This window comes from Salvelinus alpinus, chromosome 14 (genome assembly GCF_045679555.1).
Source record: "Salvelinus alpinus chromosome 14, SLU_Salpinus.1, whole genome shotgun sequence".
Lineage (NCBI taxonomy): Eukaryota > Metazoa > Chordata > Actinopteri > Salmoniformes > Salmonidae > Salvelinus > Salvelinus alpinus.
The window spans coordinates 47755101-47778392 of record NC_092099.1 but is presented as its reverse complement, the minus strand read 5'-3'; the positions used below and the strand labels follow the sequence as shown (position 1 = coordinate 47778392).

The following is a 23292-nucleotide window of genomic DNA, read 5'->3' as shown; positions in this document are numbered from 1 at the left end:
CACACTGCTGCTCTCTCATTGATGTGAATCACACCGCTGCTCTCTCATTGATGTGAATCACACTGCTGCTCTCTCATTGATGTGAATCACACCGCTGCTGCTCTCTCATTGATGTGAATCACACCGCTGCTCTCTCATTGATGTGAAACACACTGCTGCTCTCTCATTGATGTGAATCACACCGCTGCTGCTCTCTCATTGATGTGAATCACACCGCTGCTCTCTCATTTAGCTATTTGCGCCTTACAGATGTGCACCTTACAGATTGTGCCTTACATAAACATTTGTGGATGGCTGTTCACAAATGTATATGTGTATTTTAACCCAATAATGGTTGAATTAAGGAAGTTTAAGCTGCCTATCGATCAATGTTTTTGCGACCAGTGGACAGTCAGTGAAAAATGATTTCTTGCAACAGCGCTGCATAGTCGCGCTGATCCCAGTGGTCCGCTCCAAGTTTGAGGGAGTTCCTCCCTTAATCTCCTCCATGGTATTGTGCTTCATACTGTCAAAAACAAGTTTATTTTAATAAGACCACGAGAGGGGCTTTTATTGCGCAGTCTAATTTGTGTGCTGATCAAATAATGTCTAATAATTCATAGGCCTAATGGACACATGCTCAAACTGCACACTTTTGACTTAAACAGCTGTAAATGATCAAGAGATCAACGTGTCACCGACAAAAACATAAACAATAGGCATATAGAAAATGCAACATATATGGCATACATTTTTCACATGCATGTAGTATTTTCCAGTAGTGCTCAAAGCATTCCATTCCATGAGAGTAGCATTTCTTCGTCAACTCGAAGCAATGAGCCCAATCAGTCCTCCGTGAAAACTAAATCATAAACTACAGAGAGGCTAATAAGTCCTTCATTTTGGGGTTATGATCAGGTAAAACAATTTGGCTAATCTATATTTCCATATTTCAAAGTCCTATTCTTGAAGAAGTAGGGGTATAAAATGAATATGAATGACTGAAATCTGTCAGACTTTTGGTTTTTAATGTAAAGATATAGCCTAATCATATTATTATCTATATTGAAGTAGAAGGCAATGGGTTAGAAGAAGCCTACATAACCCATAATCTAAAGTAAATTGCAACATCCATTTATGGCAAGCTATGTAAACTCTAACATGGATTTGTCCTGCAATAGATGTCATTCAATTGGTAATATTCATTTATCTTATTCTGAGGGGAAAGTCATGTAAAATAACTAGATTACGTTACTGAGTGTGGGTAATCCACTAGTAACAGGTAACTAGTAACTGATTACATTTAGAAAGTAACTTCCTAACCCTGTTTACAGTGTTACAATGAGAAATCTGTATGCCCCCCCACTCACCTTTAGTTTGTGCCTTTTGAAGAAACATGCAAGTATAGCCTATTCCCCAGACATGGACAACGTCTGTGAACGTTATTGTTCAGGATCTGACTCACTCTCACCAGTATGCTAATCACTGCAATGACATTCAATATATATATATTTTTTATTCACTTACATGACAATGTGAGGACAAGCAGATGCTTGCATGCATGTGTGAAATGTGCTGTGTCTGGGGGAAGCAGGAAGCAGTGGAGCCCTGTTCTGCACCCTGACAGCTCTGATAACCAACTGAGTGGACAGGGGTTGGGCTAGTGCTGATGTGAGGTTGCATTGGGACACATCTCTTCATTTCACCATCACAGCCCTCTTAATACTAGATAACTGCCAGAGGCACACTTTGATGCCAGGATATTAGCAGGAAATAATGTCCCCCTCAGCCATCAGAGACCAGGTTCACTCGGGATCACATTCAGCCATCAGAGACCAGATTCACTCAGGATCACATTCAGCCATCAGAGACCAGATTCACTCAGGATCACATTCAGCCATCAGAGACCAGGTTCACTCGGGATCACATTCAGCCATCAGAGACCAGGTTCACTCGGGATCACATTCAGCCATCAGAGACCAGGTTCACTCGGGATCACATTCAGCCATCAGAGACCAGGTTCACTCGGGATCACATTCAGCCATCAGAGACCAGGTTCACTCGGGATCACATTCAGCCATCAGAGACCAGGTTCACTCGGGATCACATTCAGCCATCAGAGACCAGGTTCACTCGGGATCACATTCAGCCATCAGAGACCAGGTTCACTCGGGATCACATTCAGCCATCAGAGACCAGGTTCACTCGGGATCACATTCAGCCATCAGAGACCAGGTTCACTCGGGATCACATTCAGCCATCAGAGACCAGGTTCACTCGGGATCACATTCAGCCATCAGAGACCAGGTTCACTCGGGATCACATTCAGCCATCAGAGACCAGGTTCACTCGGGATCACATTCAGCCATCAGAGACCAGGTTCACTCGGGATCACATTCAGCCATCAGAGACCAGGTTCACTCGGGATCACATTCAGCCATCAGAGACCAGGTTCACTCGGGATCACATTCAGCCATCAGAGACCAGGTTCACTCGGGATCACATTCAGCCATCAGAGACTAGGTTCACTCGGCACCACGTTCAGGACCAGAGTGAAGGAATGGAGAGAAGCCTATTATCATTGACCAGGTGACCCTGATATACAGTACAGTATTCTGCACTATAGTCAGACATAAGGTGAGAGTAGTTTGCAATCTCTACAACAATAAAAAAATAAATAAAATCCTTTCACAAGAAAGGAATATAATAAATGTGTTTATCATACTGCTGGCATATTCTGTGTTCCTTTAAAGATAGGCCTTTAAAAAAAGAACAGCTATTCAAAGAGTATGCTGTCTGTACCACTCTTTCTTCTTTGGCTAATGGGGAATTTATTGTATTCCATTGTGTACCAACGGAAACATATCTTTGTGTCCACTGTGCTGTTTTAACCTTGGCCATGTAGCACATGCACGGCGCCTTGTTTGAGTAGAGAGGTCCCTTGAAAGCTCCTTATGGGATGTACTCATTTTAAGTGATGTTTTTCTCTGTTGAGACTGTGGGAACACACTGCTGGGTTTACTCTTTGGTGCGGAGGACCTCTTTGTGTGTGACACGTCGCTGATGGAGAGCTGCACTCAGACCTTTAACCAATGGGACCTCCCTGACTCCCACCAACCTTTGGCCCATTAAAGTGTTCACTAAACCACTGGATCTCAAACGTTTCCTTTTTATAGACAGTCAGTGACCTACCTAAAGCTGAGTTTTCTTTTGACCTGTGAAGTAAACAAAACCAGTGTTTATGGTGCAGTCATAAGCTGTGGATTTTTTTTTAAATAGCTCTGAACAAACTGTGCGTAGGTTCAAACCTCATGCCTTCACATAATGCAGGTTGGCATTTACTTGGATGACTCATGTACTGGAGGCAGCTCTGCATGGTAGTCACTAGCTGGCACAGCCACAAAGTCATACAAACTGATTTTAACCCTAACCTGAACTCTGTTAGGTTCTGAACAAACAGATTAAAAACTCAAACGTATGACTAGGAAAATCTCAAACCAAGTTTATTCACCCACTGGGTCATACAGCTGCAAATACATAGACATGTTTACAGAAGCACATACAGTATATTTATACCCTCCTACTAGGTGACGTTAACTCCTTGCACATCTAGACAGCCAATGCATCTCTGTTGCTAGTCAGGAACTTAATTGGTTCCTCTCGCTGGTGTAGTCATGGCCCTGCCTCATGCTAGAAACATTTTTTGGGCGTGGATGTGTATGCATGTGGGATACCACTGTTCCTTCTCACTTCATCTGACCTGACCTCGGGCAAAATTCCTCACTTCTCCCTAATCTTATCAGTGACTGAAACCTGACTGTTGCCATTTGCCTCTCTCCTTAGGAGCCATGAGATTTTACAATAACATGTTTTGACAGAATGTAAACTTCCTGCACTCCCCCTTGTCTCACTCTGTAACTTTCCACACACCTAGTTGTTATCCACCCTCCATTGACCCCAACACATACATTCCTTATATATGTCAAGTAATCAATAAGTTCTAGTGTGGTGACATGAATAAGTACAGTATATATCAAATCAAATCACATTTTATTTGTCACATACACATGGTTAGCAGATGTTAATGCGAGTGTAGCAAAATGCTTGTGCTTCTAGTTCCGACAATGCAGTAATAACCAACGAGTAATCTAACCTAACAATTTCACAACAGCTACCTTATACACACCAGTGTAAAGGGATGAAGAATATGTACATAAAGATATATGAATGAGTGATGGTACAGAACGGCATAGGCAAGATGCAGTAGATGGTATCGAGTACAGTATATACATATGAGATGAGTAATGTAGGGTATGTAAACATTATATTAAGTGGCGTTGTTTAAAGTGGCTAGTGATACATGTATTACATAAAGATGGCAAGATGCAGTAGGTGGTATAGAGTACAGTATATACATATACATATGAGATGAGTAATGTAGGGTATGTAAACATTATATTAAGTGGCATTGTTTAAAGTGGCTAGTGATAAATGTTTTACATGTATGGCAGCAGCCACTCAATGTTAGTGGTGGCTGTTTAACAGTCTGATGGCCTTGAGATAGAAGCTGTTTTTCAGTCTCTCAGTCCCTGCACCTGTACTGACCTCGCCTTCTGGATGATAGCGGGGTGAATAGGCAGTGGCTCGGGTGGTTGTTGTTCTTGATGATCTTTATGGCCTTCCTGTGACATCGGGTGGTGTCGGGGGGGCAGGTAGTTTGCCCCCGGTGATGCGTTGTGCAGACCTCACTACCCTCTGGAGAGCCTTACGGTTGTGGGCGGAGCAGTTGCCGTACCAGGCGGTGATACAGCCTGACAGGATGCTCTCGATTGTGCATCTGTAAAAGTTTGTGAGTGCTTCTGGTGACGAGCCGAATTTCCTCTGCCTCCTGAGGTTGAAGAGGCGCTGCTGCGGGTGGACAAATTAAGTTTGTCCGTGATGTGTACGCCGAGGAACTTAAAACTTTCTACCCTCTCCACTACTGTCCCGTCAATGTGGATAGGGGGGTGCTCCCTCTGCTGTTTCCTGAAGTCCACGATCATCTCCTTTGTTTTGTTGACGTTGAGTGTGAGGTTATTTTCCTGACACCACACTCCGAGGGCCCTCACCTCCTCCCTGTAGGCCGTCTCGTTGTTGTTGGTAATCAAGCATACCACTGTAGTGTTGTCTGCAGACTTGATGATTGAGTTGGAGGCGTGCATGGCCACGGAGTCGTGGGTAAAAGGGGAGTACAGGAGAGGGCTCAGAACGCACCCTTGTGGGGCCCCAGTGTTGAGGATCAGCGGGGTGGAGATGTTGTTACCTACCCTCACCACCTGGGGGCGGCCCGTCAGGAAGTCCAGTACCCAGTTGCACAGGGCGGGGTCGAGACCCAGGGTCTCGAGCTTGATGACGAGTTTGGAGGGTACTATGGTGTTAAATGCTGAGCTGTAGTCGATGAACAGCATTCTCACATAGGTATTCCTCTTGTCCAAATGGGTTAGGGCAGTGTGCAGTGTGGTTGCGATTGCGTCGTCTGTAGACCTATTGGGGCGGTAAGCAAATTGGAGTGGGTCTAGGGTGTTAGGTAGGGTGGAGGTGATATGGTCCTTGACTAGTCACTCAAAGCACTTCATGATGACGGAAGTGAGCGGTAGTCGTTTAGCTCAGTTACCTTAGCTTTCATGTGGGAACAGCAGACTGGGATAAGGATTGATTGAATATGTCCGTAAACACACCAGCCAGCTGGTCTGCGCATGCTCTGAGGACGCGGCTAGGGATGCCATCTGGGCCTGCAGCCTTGCGAGGGTTAACACGTTTAAATGTTTTACTCACGTCGGCTGCAGTGAAGGAGAGTCCGCAGGTTTTGGTAGCGGGCCGTGTCAGTGGCACTGTATTGTCCTCAAAGCGAGCAAAGAAGTTGTTTAGTCTGTCTGGGAGCAAGACATCCTGGTCCGCGACGGGCTGGTTTTCTTTTTCTAATCCGTGATTGACTGTAGACCCTGCCACATACCTCTTTTTTGTCTGAGCCGTTGAATTGCGACTCAACTTTGTCTCTATACTGACGTTTAGCTTGTTTGATTGCCTTGCGGAGGGAATAGCTACACTGTTTGTATTCGGTCATGTTTCTGGTCACCTTGCCCTGGTTAAAAGCATTGGTTCGTGCGAATTCTGCCATCAATCCACGGTTTCTGGTTGGGGAATGTTTTAATTGTTGCTGTGGGTACGACATCGCCGATGCACTTGCTAATGAACTCGCTCACCGAATCAACGTATTCGTCAATGTTGTTTGACGCAATGCGGAACATATCCCAATCCACGTGATCGAAGCAATCTTGAAGTGTGGAATCAGATTGGTCGGACCAGCGTTGAACAGACCTGAGAGCGGGAGCTTCCTGTTTTCGTTTCTGTCTATAGGCTGGAAGCAACAAAATGGAGTCGTGGTCAGCTTTTCCGAAAGGAGGGCGGGGGAGGGCCTTATATGCGTCACGGAAGTTAGAATAACAATGATCCAGGGTTTTACCAGCCCTGGTAGCACAATCGATATGCTGTTAGAATTTAGGGAGTCTCGTTTTCAGATTAGCCTTGTTAAAATCCCCATCTACAATGAATGCAGCCTCAGGATATGTGGTTTCCAGTTTACATAGAGTCAAATAAAGTTCGTTCAGGGCCATCGATGTGTCTGCTTGGGGGGGAATATATGCGGCTGTGATTATAATCGAAGAGAATTGTCTTGGTAGATAATGTGGTCGACATTTGATTGTGAGGAATTCTAAGTCAGGTGAACAGAATGTTATGATCACACCACGTCTCGTTAATCATAAGGCATACCCCCCCGCCCCTCTTCTTACCAGAAAGATGTTTGTTTCTGTCGGTGCGATGCGTGAAGAAACCAGCTGCCTGTACCGACTCCGATAGCGTGTCTCGAGTGAGCCTTGTTTCCGTGAAGCAAAGAACGTTAGTCTCTGATGTCTCTCTGGAATGCTACCCTTGCTCGGATTTCATCAACCTTGTTGTCAAGAGACTGGACATTGGCGAGTAGTATGCTCGGGAGCGGTGCGCGATGTGCCCGTCTCCGGAGCCTGACCAGAAGACCGCTTCATCCGCCCCTTTTACGGCATCGGTGTATTGGTTCGCCGGCTGGGATCCTATCCATTGTCCCGGGTGGTAGGCAAAACACAGGAGCCGCTTCGGGAAAGTCGTATTCCTGGTCGTAATGATGGTGAGTTGACGTTGCTCTTATATCCTGTAGTTCCTCCCGACTGTATGTAATAAAACCTAAGATTACCTGGGGTACCAATGTAATAAATAACACGTAAAAAAACTAAATACTGCATAGTTTCCTAGGAATGCGAAGCGAGGCGGCCATCTCTGTTGGCATCGGTTTGGCTAGAATCCAACAGATAATCCGGGTGGCCATTTGATTAGTTGTTCAGCAGTTTTATGGCTTGGGGTAGAAGCTGTTAACTTCTCTGGGATAGGTGGGACGGTAGCGTCCCACTTGGCCAAAATCCAGAAAAATTCCCACTTAGCCAAATTCAAATATATTACTATAAAAATCTATTTTTCATGAAATCACACAAGAAAGACACCAAATTAAAGCTACACATGTTGTGAATCCAGCCAACATGTCTGATTTCAAAAAGGATTTACGGGGAAAGCACACCAAACAATCATGTTAGCTCAGTACATAGCCACAGAAAAACACAGCCATTTTCCCAGCAAAAGATAGTAGTCACAAAAAGCAGAAATAGAGATAAAATTAATCACTAACCTTTGATGATCTTCATCAGATGACACTCATAGGACATCATGTTACACAATACATTTATGTTTTGTTCGATAATGTGCATATTTATATCCACAAATCTCGGTTTACATTGGCGCCATGTTCAGAAATGCCTCCAAAATATCCGGAGTAATTGCAGAGAGCCACGGCAAATAACAGAAATATTAATCATAAACTTTGATGAAAGATACACGTTTTACACATAATTAAAGATACACTTGTTCTTAATGCAACAGCTGTGTCAGATTTAAAAAAAACTTTACGTAAAAAGCACACCATGCAATAATCTGAGACGGCGCTCAGATTTAACAACATTTCTGTTGTTAACGCCATGTTGGAGTCAAAAGAAATACGAAATTACATCATAAATATTCCCTTACCTTTGATTATGTTCATCAGAATGCAGTGCCAGGAATCCTAGTTCCACAATAAATTGTTGTTTTGTTCGATAATGTCCATTACGTATGTCCAATTAGCTACTTTTTCTAGCATGTGTAGTACATGTGTCCAAACGCTCGCGCAGATGCAGGCAAACGTCGGACGAAAACTTCAAAAAGTTATATTACAAGTCGAATAAACTGGTCAAACTTAGTAGAGAATCAATCTTCAGGATGTTGTTATCATTTATATCCAATAAGGTTCCAACCGGAGAATTCTTTTCAGTCTCTATAAGTAATGGAACGCATGGCGATATCATGAGGAATGCCCGTGACCAAGAACTGGCAATCTGCCAGACCACTGACTCAAACACCTCCCATCCGGTCCCACATCACAGTATAGGCTTCATTCAGTGTTCTACAGACTGTTGACATCTAGTGGAAGGCGTAGGAAGTGCAAACAGATCCATATATTACAGGGAATTGAATAGGCGATGAGTTTAACAATGACCAGACTCAGAATTCTCACTTCCTGTTTGGATTTTTTTCTCAGGTTTTTACCTGCCATATGAGTTATGTTATACTCACAGACATCATTCAAACAGTTTTAGAAACTTCAGAGTGTTTTATATCCAATGGTAATAATAATATGCATATATTAGCATCTGGGACAGAGTAGGAGGCAGTTCACTATGGGTACGCAATTCATCCAAAAGTGAAAATGCTGCCCCCTATATCAAAGAAGTTAAGGAGCCTTTTGGACCTAGACTTGGCCCTCCGGTACCACTTGCCAAGCGGTAGCAGAGAAACCAGTAAATTTTTTGGGCCTTTCTCTGACACCCCCTAGTATGTTGGTCCTGGATGTCAGGAAGCTTGGACCCAGTGATGTACTGGGCCGTACGCACTACCCTCTGTAGCGCCTTACAGTCAGATGCCGAGCAGTTGCCATACCAGGCGGTGATGCAACCGGCCAGGATGCTCTCGATGGTGCAGCTGTAGAACTTTTTGAGGATCTGTGGACCGATGCCAAATCTTTTCAGTCTCCTGAGGGGGAATAGGCTTTGTCGTGCCCTCTTCACAACTGTCTTGGTGTTTGGACCATGATAGTTTGCTGGTGATGTGGACACCAAGGAACATAACTCTCGACCCGCTTCACTTCAGTCCCGTCGTTGTTAATGGGGGCCTGTTCGGCAAGCCTGTAGTCTACGATCTGCTACTTTGTCTTTCTCTCCTCACATTGAGAGAGAGGTTGTTGTCCTGGCACTACACTGCCAGGTCTCTTACCTTCTCCCTATAGGCTGTCTCATTGTTGTCGGTGATCAGGCCTACCACTGTTGTGTCGTCAGCAAACTTAATGATGGTGTTGAAGTCGTGCTTGGCCTCGCATTCTTGGGTGAACAGCAAGCACAGGAAGGGACTATGCATGCATCCCTGAGGGGCCCCAGTGTTGAGGATCAGCGTGACAGACGTGTTGTTGCCTACCCTTACCACCTGGGGGCGGCCCGTCAGGAAGTCCAGGATCCAGTTGCAGAGGGAGGTGTTTAGTCCCAGGGTCCTTAGCTTAGTGATGAGCTTTGTGGGCACTATGGTGTTGAACGCTGAGCTGTAGTCAATGAACAGCATTCTCACATAGGTGTTCCTTTTGTTCAGGTGGGAAAGGGCAGTGTGGAGTGCGATTGAGATTGTGCTGGATATAATGAAAATGACTTTTAAAAGTGGTGGCCAAAAGTATTTTTTTTCCTTCATGAATGTTTACGCTGACTTTGCCACTGCCCATCTAGCAGAAATAGCTCAGCTCTACCTCCAGGATGAGATTTACCCAATAAACGTCAACCTACTCACATAACCTCCTGCCCTCACTGGTGGACGTTACTGTTCTTCTTTATAGCTGAGGTCAAATCAGCTCCTACCAGAGGAAGCTGAACTGATTCCCAAAGTTTGGTTAACCTGCAGATTTCTGACTAACATCTCAATTCTATTTGGGCAGTGAGAGGGCGATGCGAAATCTGAAATTAGCGCATTTTTAGAGGGCTGATTGGAGTACTTGCTTGGTTGCTTTTAGGTTTTTAACCAAAAAAATGACACAACACACAACACATTTTTTATGTCAAGAATCATTGGTTCGTCATCACGTGATTTTACATTATTTCTCCACATTTGGTCTTCAAAGTGATGTTGCAGTTGTCATCGTGTGACATGCAGAGGAAAAGCTGAATCAGCGTTGTCCATGGAAAATAGAATGGGGATGTAGATCATTAACTTCAGCTTTTCATGCATGTCATCAATAGTAATGTGATTTTCATCTGAATGGCAATAACTCTGTTCTCTCTACAGGCTATACACAGAATACTTATTGGCAATATTAACATTTATGTTATGAAAAATGGTAGAAGATAGAAGCCAGAAAGACATGGAATGTGTTGATTAATACATTATGATCTAAGGACATTGGACAAGTTGTAAATATTATTAAACAATCACCTATTGTCCCATACAAATGTAAATCCTATAGCCAATGTCATATCAGTTCTCATGATTCCTTCATTTACTGTAAATACTTTGGGCAAAAACCACCAGGAATGGTTCTGAACGCTCTCCTAGTATGATAAACAAGACAGAAACATGGTGATAAACAAGACAGAAACATGGTGATAAACAAGACAGAAACATGGTGATAAAAAATACAGAAACATGATGATAAACAACACAGGAACATGATGATAAACAACACAGGAACATGGTGATAAACAACACAGGAACATGGTGATAAACAACACAGGAACATGATGATAAACAACACAGGAACATGATGATAAACAACACAGGAACATGATGATAAACAACACAGGAACATGATGACAAAACAAGACAGAAACATGGTGATCAACAAGACAGAAACATGGTGATCAACAAGACAGAAACATGGGGATCAACAAGACAGAAACATGGGGATAAACAAGACAGAAACATGGGGATAAACAAGACAGAAACATGGGGATAAACAAGACAGAAACATGGGGATAAACAAGACAGAAACATGATGATAAACAACACAGGAACATGATGATAAACAACACAGGAACATGATGATAAACAACACAGAAACATGATGATAAACAAGACAGAAACATGATGATAAACAAGACAGAAACATGATGATAAACAACACAGAAACATGGTGATAAACAACACAGAAACATGGTGATAAACAAGACAGAAACATGGTGATAAACAAGACAGAAACATGATGATAAACAAGACAGGAACATGATGATAAACAACACAGGAACATGGTGATAAACAAGACAGAAACATGGTGATAAACAACACAGGAACATGGTGATAAACAACACAGGAACATGGTGATAAACAACACAGGAACATGGTGATAAACAACACAGAAACATGATGATAAACAAGATAGAAACATGATGATAAACAAGACAGGAACATGGTGATAAACAACACACAAACATGATGATAAACAACACAGAAACATGGTGATAAACAACACAGGAACATGATGATAAACAACACAGGAACATGATGATAAACAACACAGGAACATGATGATAAACACAAACAACACAGGAACATGATGATAAACAACACAGGAACATGGTGATAAACAACACAGGAACATGGTGATAAACACAAACATGATGATAAACAAGACAGAAACATGATGATTAACAAGACAGGAACATGATGATAAACAACACAGGAACATGATGATAAACAACACAGGAACATGATGATAAACAACACAGGAACATGATGATAAACAACACAGGAACATGGTGATAAACAAGACAGAAACATGATGATAAACAAGACAGAAACATGATGATAAACAACACAGGAACATGGTGATAAACAACACAGGAACATGGTGATAAACACAAACATGATGATTAACAACACAGGGACATGATGATAAACAACACAGGAAAATGGTGATAAACAACACAGGAACATGATGATAAACAACACACAAACATGATGATAAACAACACACAAACATGATGATAAACAACACAGGAAGATGATGATAAACAAGACAGAAATATGGTGATAAACAAGACAGAAACGTGATGATAAACAAGACAGAAACATGATGATAAACAAGACAGAAAAATGGTGATAAACAACACAAACATGATGATAAACAAGACAGAAACATGATGATAAACAAGACAGAAACCTGATGATAAACAAGACAGAAACCTGATGATAAACAAGACAGAAACATGATGATAAACAAGACAGAAACATGGTGATAATCAAGACAGAAACATGATGATAAACAAGACAGAAACCTGGGGCCTGTTGCACAAAACTAGGATAAGGGATTAAGCCAGGATATCTTGGTGATCCTGGCTCAATTGATCCGTAATCCGGTTGCACTAAAGATGGATAGGGGGCAGGAGGATATGTTATGGTATAAATTACCATGGAGATTTATTCTGTGGAGCTAGCCTGCTCCAGACCAGGCTAAATTCCAGGATCTATTTAATCTCATCCCTAATGTCAGTCAGCAGTCACCACAAATGGAAACCAATAGTTATTTCACTGCTCACTATACATTGTTATCACATATAACTAGACCCACTTATTATTTAAACGTTTGTGATCATTAATTTCAATGATTTTGGATAAAAAATGATTTTTAGATGATGTTGCTATCATTAGATAATTTACAGTTTCCCATAGACTATAAGGCTATATATAAAATGATAGAATATTAGGGCCACAGAGGGGAAAAAAACACAAGTCATAATATTGTAACCAGTTGTTTTAAAGGAGGACAGTTGTTAAAATGACAGATGTGGGGCATTTCGTGAAATTGTACTTCAGTATGGTTTCATAAACAAAGACATGCTGATGTGCCAGAATATTAAGTATCACATTGTCATAAGTATCAAAACAATATGTAGCTTTTCTGCAGAAAGAACCAGCCTCATAAATTTATGACTTTATCCTTTTTCTTCAGTGTGGCCCTAGTACTCTGTCATATAAACAAATACACATTCCATATGAATATAAAAACACAATGTGTAACATTATGTTCCTTTATTGAATAAGGACAAAACACAGCAGGTAAACCATCAGCTCCTTTCGAAACTGAAGTCACAGTGACTCTACAAGATGGAAAGCACAGAATCCAAGCATATTATACAAAATGATACATACACATTCAAAGGTCTGTATATAACACACCCTGCATGTCTGCACACTAAAATAAATGCAGGACAAATCCATACACATCAACTGAACAGACAAATGAATGGATGCAGTAGCCTCCCTGCAGCCTTGTATTACACACAGTATACCGCACAAACATCATAAGAGGCCAAATTCGTCAAAAAACTAACCCAAAAAAACCCAAATTCCTCTGCCACCGCAGGACATATTTAACCAAAATTGAAAGCACACATACTAACTAAAATAATTCAACACATATTGGTCCCTCAGCAGCCGACCACTGTCGTCATCAGGGAAGATTGCCGGATTGTCCCAGTCCATGGCTGGTGGCACTCTGGGGGCCCTCTCCTTCCTAAGGCAGGCCACATTGTGGAGGACAGCACAAGCCACAGTAATATCACATGCCCTAACAGGGCTGACCCTTAATTTGTGAAGGCAGTGAAAGCGTGCCTTCAGGAGGCCAAAGGTCATTTCAACTCTGGCCCTGGTCCTGGCATGGGCATGGTTGTAGGCCTGCTGTGCTTCCTGGGGGTCTGTGAAAGGTGTCAGGAGAAAAGGCTGGCAGCCATACCCCCTGTCTCCCAGCAACACACCAGAGAATTCACCTGTCAACACAAAATCTCATCATTACTACCTCATAAACACAGTGATATTCTTGACACAGCCATGATGGTTATAAATAGGGGTTGTGTGGCTTACCTTGTGATAGGCACTGATAGATTTCAGAGGCCCGAAAGATTCTGGAGTCATGGACTGAGCCAGGCCATTTTGCCACAACATTGCTGATCACACAGTCAGCATTGCAGACCATCTGAAATCATAAGATGAGGAATATTACACCAATCAATGCACATCACTGGCAATGCAGAGTGTTCGTCAATGGACAATATCAAAAAGGTATGTTCACCTGAACATTAATGCTGTGAAAGGATTTCCTATTCACAAAATCGGCCTCATGGGCACCTGAGGGGGCTTTTATCCTTATGTGTGTGCAGTCCACTGCACCAATGACATTGGGGAAACCTGTCACACAAAGTAATGAGTATCCTACTATGTGTTAACAGTTGTCCTGTAATTTGTAGATCCTCTTACCTGCAATCCTATAGAACTCCTCTTTGATGTCACAGAGTCTTCTGTGGCCAGGGAAGGAGATGAAGACATCTGCTAATGCTTTGATAGCCAGACACACACTCCTTATTGTGCGGCAAATTGTGGCCTTGTTCAGCTGTTCTGCATCCCCCACTGAGTACAGGAAGGCTCCACTAGCAAAAAAGCGCAAGGCCACACAAACCATTTGCTCCACACTCAGTGCATGGCTCCGTGCAGTGCGGTGCTTAATCCTGGGACCCAGTAGTCTGCATAGATACCTGATGCCATCTGCAGAAAACCTGTATCTTTCATATAGATGGTCATCAGGGAAGGCCAGTGGGTCCAACCGGTCCCTGAAGACCCTTTCTCGCCTGAAGGCTCTCCTCAGCACAAGTGCTTCTTCATCCACCACATCTCGCACGAATGGGCATGCCATTGTCAGAGCAGAAAGGAACACACAATTTTGGGCCTTCATATAGGCTAGTGGCCACACCTGGTGCTGGGGGGGTGGGCAAAAGAGGGCGATGCCTTATAACGATGACTTGGTTGTACTGATTGCTGGGAAAATAAAAAAAACCTTAGAAAGATGCCACCGTCCTGTGTGCTCACAATAAGAGCTCATATGTCATGGCTCACTTGACTTTACGAGAATATACCTAATTTTTATTTTGAGCTGTGTCATCTTCTTGGAGCTGGGGGAGGAAAGAAAAATAATGATTAATACATTTGTGTTACAGTTAGCATACAGTGTACATTGAAGGCATATCTCACCTCCCTCAAGTTTTTTTATTTCAAGGTCCAGTTTCCTAATTGTCCTCTTTTTTATTTCGGACTCCAGTGCAAGATTTTCCATCTTTTTCTTCTTGTACTGAATGTCTATGTCTGCCAGTTCTATTTGGCGCCGGAGGTGGTTGCCATACAACTTTCTGATAGCTTGTGAGCTCTGTGAACACAATACAATTAGCGCAGCTGGAATTTGGCAGGATGTGGTGTCCTTTTATTAATACGCACTATGTTGCCAGGCTGGTTTTCCCACTGTATAGCATCTGGGTCCTGTAAAAGAAATTAGATTTTTTGATTTTGATGAGGACTCCTCACCATTGTAGAGTAAATAGTACTTTCACAGTCTTAACATGATACCTCATGCCTTCTGGAATCCAGAGAGATGGTCTCCTCCTCATCATCGTCTCCATCATGTGCTGTTGCTGCTGCACTGGGGCCTTCACCCTATCACATTTAATCGGATTCATATTGAAGCTAGTAGACAAGACATGCCAGGCCTACAGTATGCCTTTGATGGAGTACTCACTGGATCAGCATCGTCTGGTGCTTGTGCTGGTGGCTCTAACAGGAACACAGTGCTGCCAGACACTGCAAGGCAATAGGTAAACCAAAGTCAGACAGTCCAAATTGATTCAATATGAATGTGGTTGTATCCCATGTAGAGATGGAAGGACATACCTTGAATGAAGCGGGTGGCATCTTGGGAGGAACCTATGCTCGTCTCTTTCCCCCCAGGGATCCCCTCTAAGACGGGCCTGCCTTTATTTAGCTCCAAGGCCATGTCCTCTGCTGGGGTAAGGTCAGCCTTTGGTGACCCACCACCCGTGCCTTGTCTGTGGGTATTCTTTTTCACTGCTAAAACAGTACAGACAATGTGTGAGCAGGCACCTTCTGGGTACAATATATGCTTGTGCTTTGTTAAATATTAGTCAGGGACCATACCATTCTGCAGAATGTTCTTGTATTTGATTTTGACCTGCTGCCATGTCCGTTTTGGCCCGTTCATGTTTAATCTACACACACACACACACACACACACACACACACATTTAATGGAGTCACACTGCAAAAAATTACTTGGTATTTTTGTCTTGTTTTCAGTAAAAATATCAAAAAAATTATCATAGCTTTATACAGTGTGATGGAGTTACTTTACACAATTTCACTCATATCTGCAGTGCATTTCAATTAAAAATTTAACCGTTTCATAATTACAGTACAACTGCATTTTTGGAGATGTGAATTAAATATTTGAATTGTAATTGTGATGTTTCAGCGGAGCGGTGAGTGTGTAATTGTGCACTACTTACGCATTCAGGCGGTCTGCAATACTTTGCCACGCTTTTTCTCTTTGCTTTATCACTGTGGCGGTGTTGCCTTTCTTCTTAATTATATCTTTTACCTCCTCGTATGCCTCCATGAGGATTTGTGCTTCCGACGGGGAAAAGTACGCGGCTCTAGTTGCCATGGTAAATCAGTTAATCTGTGATCTGTGGCGGGGTCTATTTGAGTGAGCCGTGAGCGCGCACCTATCTAGGATTGGTTTCACCTGGCTTAATGAATCCGTGTCTGCTCATCCTGGCTTGGTCTTTGTGCAACCAATTAAGCCTGGACGCACATGTTTTGGCTTCATTGAGCTCAGCTGAGTCATTTATCCCGGATGTCTTAATTCTACTTTTGTGCAACAGGCCCCTGGTGATAAACAAGACAGAAACCTGGTGATAAACAAGACAGAAACCTGGTGATAAACAAGACAGAAACATGATGATAAACAAGACAGAAACATGATGATAAACAAGACAGAAACCTGATGATAAACAAGACAGAAACCTGGTGATAAACAAGACAGAAACCTGGTGATAAACAAGACAGAAACATGATGATAAACAACACAGAAACATGATGATAAACAACACAGAAACATGATGATAAACAACACAGAAACATGATGATAACCAGCTGTAGTAACCTGGTATATTTATGTTTACCAATAGATGGCAGTATTGACTCAAGACGGGGGTTTGCTTCCCGCTATCCGTAGCTATTTCCTATGTCTGCCTATATAATTATGATTAAGAAAGCTTCAGGTAGCTTAAGCCAGGTGCATTAGAGAATGTAATTCTAAGTTACAATTAAATACTAAACCGTACTTAAGTCTCACGAGTCGTAAGAAGCCTAAGAAGCCTTTAAGGATACTACACCAGCATAGAAACATGGTGATAACCAGCAGAGAAACATGGTGATAACCAGCAGAGAAACATGGTGATAACCCGCAGAGAAACATGGTGATAACCCGCAGAGAAACATGGTGATAACCCGCAGAGAAACATGGTGATAACCCGCAGAGAAACATGGTGATAACCAGCAGAGAAACATGGTGATAACCCGCAGAGAAACATGGTGATAACCATCAGAGAAACATGGTGATAACCATCAGAGAAACATGGTGATAACCAGCAGAGAAACATGGTGATAACCAGCAGAGAAACACATGTCTTTGTCCTCAAGTGATAAATTAATCCTGGCATGAATTTCATCTCTGGGCTGCTGGCAATTTTAATTTCATTTGTTTGTGTTCTACCAACATAGGGAGCTGGCTGAAAGTTGTGAGAACGGAATGATTGCATGGGGAGAGGGAACAACAAACGTGTGTGTGTACGTGAGAGAGATAGGAAGCGGTGTCTACCACTGTCTCATCCAACCAGACCTAAGATTACTGTTATATACTATTTCTGGTTATGTTTTCAAGGCCTTTACTTTGTGACACTAGCTAGTGTTGATAAATGCTGCATGTATTAATGCTGCTTTGGATTGAGGTGTGCTGTAGCATGAGTTAATGTCTGGCTTCACAGTCACGCACTATGGCTTATTCTCATAGAGGGATCGAATCCCCGAGCTGACAAGGTAAAAATCTGTCCTTCTGCCCCTGAGCAAGGCAGTTAACCCACTGTTCCCCGGGCTCCGACGACGTGGAGGTCCATTAAGGCAGCCCTCTGCACCTCTCTGATTCAGAGGGGATGGGTTACATGCGGAAGACACATTTCAGTTGAATGCATTCAGTTGTACAACTGACTAGGTATCTCCCATTCCCCTTTCCCATGTGGCACAACTGACTTTGTTTTGCAGGAGAATGTCCTACAGTACATTTCACAGGCACACCCTCATCCCTTTTAATACATTAACATGTAGAGTCAACAGAAACACTGTAAAGCAGTGATCATAGACTAGATTCAGCTGCGGGACCATTTTTTCTTGAGCGCATGGTCAGGGGGCAGGAACATAATTACAAATAATTTATAGACTGCAAATCGACCGCAAGAAGCCAAAAACAGAAGACTAAAATATAATCACTTCAAACATAGCTTGCATTTGTATACATAAATATCTATTTTATACGTGGTTATACTTTGGAACAGATTTCCAAAATGAAAATCAATTGGAGCTGATTTATTTTATGTCCCCCCATGTGTATTTATTATTTGCTCAGAAAAGTTGGGGGCCAAATAAAATCGCCAACAGTTGTGGAACCGTAACCCTGTAGTAGAGGAATCAACACTTCCTAGATGTTAAATCGTTGTATTTTATTCACTCTCATAGCGCTTGGTTACAGGCCCTCAAAATATGTCATTCTCTTACCGGTCAACCTGAAATTATCTGGCAGTTGTGGCTCTTTAATTAAATTCAGTAATGGTTGCATGCAGAGACTGGTTCAAATTGAGAACACAGTGTAATAAAAAGCTGTTATTAGAATTGACCCAGTCATTTTAAGCAGCTAACCCCTGGCTTATGGAGATATTGTGGATTTAGGCTCCCTCTCATTTGTGTTAAAGACATTGACAGCACTTTATTGTCATGTTTTGAGTAGCACAGCTTGACAAATATGACTTTTTTTCATAATTAAAGAGTGAAAAGTGAATGCACATTGACAGTGAACGGCATTGTTAGAGCATCAACAATACTTCAAATGTCTAAAGATGAGAATTTTTTATTTATTTCTATTTTTAGTCTGAAATCAGAGTAATATCAATATATAGAGAAATCACTGATATTATTCTGTTACAAAAAAATATTCAATCAGCTACCCATTTGTCAGAGAAGAGCCGTAGTTTATTAATCAACCCTCCTTGTGTTAGTTGAAATATGATTTGTAAATGTGTTTGTAGTTTTTGTCTGCTGTTTTATAACATGATAGATCTGTGTGACTGAATAGCATCTCTGTGTTTTTCCAGGCGACCATCTTCGTGTATGTCCCCAAGGGAGCACCTGTTGCACCTCCGAAATGGAGGACCAGTTTGGCCAACGGAGCAAGCTGGAGTTGGAGAACCTGGTCGATGAAACTAGTCATGAATTACGAAGCACCTTTGTCTCCAGACATAAAAAGTTTGACGGTAAGACACGTTTCTGGTGTTCTTTCTAAAAACTCTGCTTTTGTTTACCTGCAATACCCTCTTCTCAATTGTTGCTCACCTACATATTCTTTCATTTTGAGCCACCTATAGGAGGTGGCTGAGGGGAGGACGGCTCACAGTAATGGCTGGAACGGAGCGAATGGAATGGCATCAAACACCTGGAACCATGGAAGCTATGTGTTTGTTGTATTTGATACAAGTGATGCCCCTCCAGCCATTAACAAGAGCCTGTCCTCCCCAATGAAGGTGCCACCAACCCCCTGTGCTCTATACACAGCTACTTGAGGATCCTTGAACAAAGTTTGTTCTGTTGACTTCTATTTCAGTTTTGCATACTGTTGTGTTTGCATTTTAGTTGACTTGCTCAGGAGGGCATTTGAATTATAAATCATCATGAAGACTGTGGAGTACCTCCTTTGGGTTAGACAAGCATGGCCTCTTGCACAACATAGTGACAGCTGTAACCAGTAGCGTAGCGTGTCCTCCTCCTCTAATACATCTCCTATAGCAGGTCTGCTGCAGCAGTATGTAGGATCCTGACTTCCACACTGACTCTTATGACAACCTCTCCTGACCCCCCCTCAGCTCAGAGAACGGAGTTTCTCTTTGCGGAGATATATTTGTTTTTACGCCTCGGCCTTGACTTTCACACACACTTCGTGCTGATCGTCCTCTTCCCAGTGAGTCCCTGCCTGTTATGGTTTAATGAGCAATAACACAAATCTCTCCAATGGCACCCTCAGCAGTGTGGGCAGCAGCTGCTCATCAGGACTATGGAGATAGAGGAGATGGGGGTAAATCATGTCAATTATGGGATGCCATCCCACAGCCATCCATCCTCCTGTCACATCTCAGTCAGCTGCTTTTTATAAAATATAATTTGAGTGTGTGATTTATGTTAGAGAAACTCTGTGGAGAAAGTGTCTGTGTGCTGCCTCTCCCTGCTCCAGATGGGGCTTCTTTTAACCTTATTTGGTTAAAACCAAAACCATATTGTGCTTCTGATTTGGGTTGGATATGTTTCAGTTGGCTCACTGTTAACACAGGGAATTCAGGGAGTTTGTAAACGTTAAGCCAAGCAGCAACCTTGATTCAACAGTGCTCTCTCCAGTGTGAGGAGCTCAGGGCTTTCACAGATTAGTCCACAGTGTCAGTGCAATGCTTCTCAATAACAATGAGCTCTCTCTCTTTCTCTTCCTCTCTCCTCTCTCCTCTCTCCTCTCTCTTTCTCTCTCTCTCGCCACTTCAATCTCCCCACTTTCTGCACAACTAAGCCAAATGCTTTATGATTAAATAGTATTACACTTTTGACTGTTAACAGTTGTTAAAAAAAATACATTAATCTAATGTCTAGGGCAAACACTGCTTTGATGTTTATTGTGTGGGATGTGAAAAATGAGCTAAAGCTGTTGAGTAAGTGCCTCAAATCTGAGAGCAGTGCTGAAAAAGCATATATTGAATAGAGGCCCCACAATTATTCAATGGAGAGCAGTGCATGTTAAATCCTGCAGTCATCTGCACCTGAGAGTTAAAGCAGAGTCATTTTTCATGCAATACGATGCAGTAGGAGTATTACTACACATCTCCAGTAACAGCATTAGGGCCACTACTGATTGTTGGAATACACTAGCAAAATAGCATAGGTTAATATATATAAGGATTCCACTTCTTAAGGATCGGCGTTCCATCAACGGGACAGTTGTAAATCATGCAGCGCCATGTGTCATGATCGCAGATTTTAGAGAAACAACAAATGTCGGTACATATAAGTGTCTTATATCGGCTGAAAGCTTAAATTCTTGTTAATATAACCGCACTGTCCAATTTACAGTAGCTATTACTGCGAAAAAATGCCATGCTATTGTTTGAGGAGAGCTCCTAACAACAAAACACTTTTTCAACGCGATAGGTTTGATAAATTCACCTCTATTAAGGTGAAATGTGTACTTACATTCTGAAATCTTGCTCTGATTTATCATCTAAAGGGTCCCAGAGATAACATGAAGTGTCTTTTTGTTAGATAAAATAATTTTTCATATCCTAAAAAGGTCCATATAGCATGCATGATCGATTTTGTTTTTCCACTCGTTCAACTTGCAAAGAAAGGAATCTGTGAAAATCTCACCCTAAACATTGTTTCAATGAGTCAAATCACATTCGTAAGTATTCCTCAGAGATCCTAGAACATAACAAGTCTTCACTATATAATTAGGGATGTAGTTTATCCTATAGGACACCATATTTGCTCAGAGAGTGATGCCTTCATGGCACGCCAATGACGCGGGCGGCCATCACTTGAACAACTGTATCTTTGTCAAATAAGCACCAATCGGGGTCAAACAAAGCTAGCTAGATAGCCAATGACCTGTGCTTTACGGGAGTATCCCTAAACCATATATATGTCATAAAATGTACCTTCTAACCTTGTACGACAGCATGCCTTTTCATTTTGGACAAAAATTATAAGAATATTCAGAGTTATGAAGTTATGAAAACTGGTTGTTTTGCAAATGTTGAACTTATAATATGGCTACTACCACTTGGAAAGATAAATCAAAGTTTAAGTATACAGATTTGACGATACTCTTGCAGAAAAATGGAATATGAATGCGAATGTCTTCTTCACGATTTGCCCAAATGTACCTGGGGACTTCACACTAAAAGTCTTGTTGTTCACTCATTTTTTCAAGTTATCCATCTGAAACTTTGCACATACACTGCTGCCATCTTGTGGACCCTATCGGCATTACAACCATAGTGATGGCCATAACTATAACCGTTCTCTTGCATTTCAAAGATGGTGGTAGAAAAAGACTGGTTGGTTTTTTCTTTGTATTTTCTTCTACCAGATCTATTGTGTTATATTCTCTTACATTCAATTCACATTTCCACCAACTTCAAAGTGTTTCCTTTTAAATGGTACCAAGAATATGCATATCCTTGCTTCAGGGCCTGAGCTACAGGCAGTTAGATTTGGGTATGTAATTTAGGCGAAAATTGAAAAAAAGGGGCTATCCCTATTTATAAAGCAGTCATTTTGCATGCATTACGATGCAGTAGGAGTATTACTACACATCTCCAGTAACAGCATTAGGGCCACTACTGATTGTTGGAAACACTAGCAAAATAGTATAGGCTAATATTTATAATGATTCCACAAATGACGATGAATATGTTTTATTACCAAGTCATTACAAGTTTACTGTTGCTACTGTTGTCAACTGACTTTTATTTGGCAAGGGGACACAAAAAGATTTAAGAGTAAGCAAATGTTTAAATTTATGGCTATATATTTAGCTATGAATAATTTAGTCCAAATTATGCATTTCCTTCTGCTTCTGTTTTCCCAAGTTTATTGTAAAATGCTTATGCTGTTGATATTGTTCTTCCACTGTCATCTCATACTTTATTATAATACACCAAGTTCAATGCCTCTCCATGTGAGATGTCCTCATTAAACCTGCTCTCACCGTAGTAAACTACAACCTAAGTTCTTTGAAAATCTCACGAAGACTCCAGTCACCCTGGTCATAGACTGTTCTCTCTGCTACCGCACGGCAAGCGGTATCGGAGCGCCAAGTCTAGGTCTAAGAGGATTCTAAACAGCTTCTACCCCCATGCTATAAGAGTGCTGAACAATTAATCAAATGGCCACCGGACTATTTACATTGACACCCCTCCG

At 42.0% G+C, this 23292-nt stretch overlaps 2 protein-coding genes across 7 annotated transcripts in view; one reads left to right on the top strand and one right to left on the bottom strand.

The window, feature by feature from the left end:
* LOC139538996 (glypican-6-like) overlaps positions 1-23292 on the top strand; it is a 188247-nt gene that overhangs the window by 34897 nt on the left and 130058 nt on the right. For both annotated transcript variants that reach the window (XM_071341636.1, XM_071341635.1), the window contains exon 2: positions 19431-19589. In XM_071341636.1, the coding sequence (XP_071197737.1) occupies positions 19431-19589 (159 nt within the window). The remainder of the gene's footprint in view (positions 1-19430; positions 19590-23292) is intronic.
* LOC139538995 (putative nuclease HARBI1) lies at positions 12450-16894 on the bottom strand. Of its 5 annotated transcripts, none has more exons than XM_071341631.1 (10): positions 15880-16894; positions 15728-15789; positions 15559-15645; positions 15430-15471; positions 15190-15361; positions 15075-15110; positions 14422-14976; positions 14237-14352; positions 14029-14140; positions 12450-13934 (listed from the first exon to the last, which is right to left on the bottom strand). In XM_071341631.1, the coding sequence occupies exons 7-10, from the start codon at positions 14891-14893 to the stop codon at positions 13564-13566; spliced, it is 1071 nt and encodes a 356-aa protein (XP_071197732.1). In that variant the 5' UTR covers positions 14894-14976; positions 15075-15110; positions 15190-15361; positions 15430-15471; positions 15559-15645; positions 15728-15789; positions 15880-16894; the 3' UTR covers positions 12450-13563. The 5 variants fall into 5 exon arrangements, with proteins under 5 accessions (XP_071197732.1, XP_071197731.1, XP_071197735.1 ...); XM_071341630.1 differs by having other exon boundaries at positions 15190-15471; positions 15880-16056; positions 16144-16894; XM_071341634.1 differs by lacking the exon at positions 14237-14352 and having other exon boundaries at positions 15880-16056; positions 16144-16894.

What these genes read in the sequence shown, in the direction of transcription:
- LOC139538995 (XM_071341629.1), bottom strand. Translation starts at nt 14,893, where the DNA reads ATGAAGGCCCAAAATTGTGTGTTCCTTTCTGCTCTGACAATGGCATGC. An exon ending in GGAGTTCTATAGGATTGCAG is followed by an intron (nt 14,353 to 14,421) that starts GTAAGAGGATCT and finishes TTTGTGTGACAG; the next exon opens with GTTTCCCCAATGTCATTGGT. An exon ending in TTCACAGCATTAATGTTCAG is followed by an intron (nt 14,141 to 14,236) that starts GTGAACATACCT and finishes TTATGATTTCAG; the next exon opens with ATGGTCTGCAATGCTGACTG.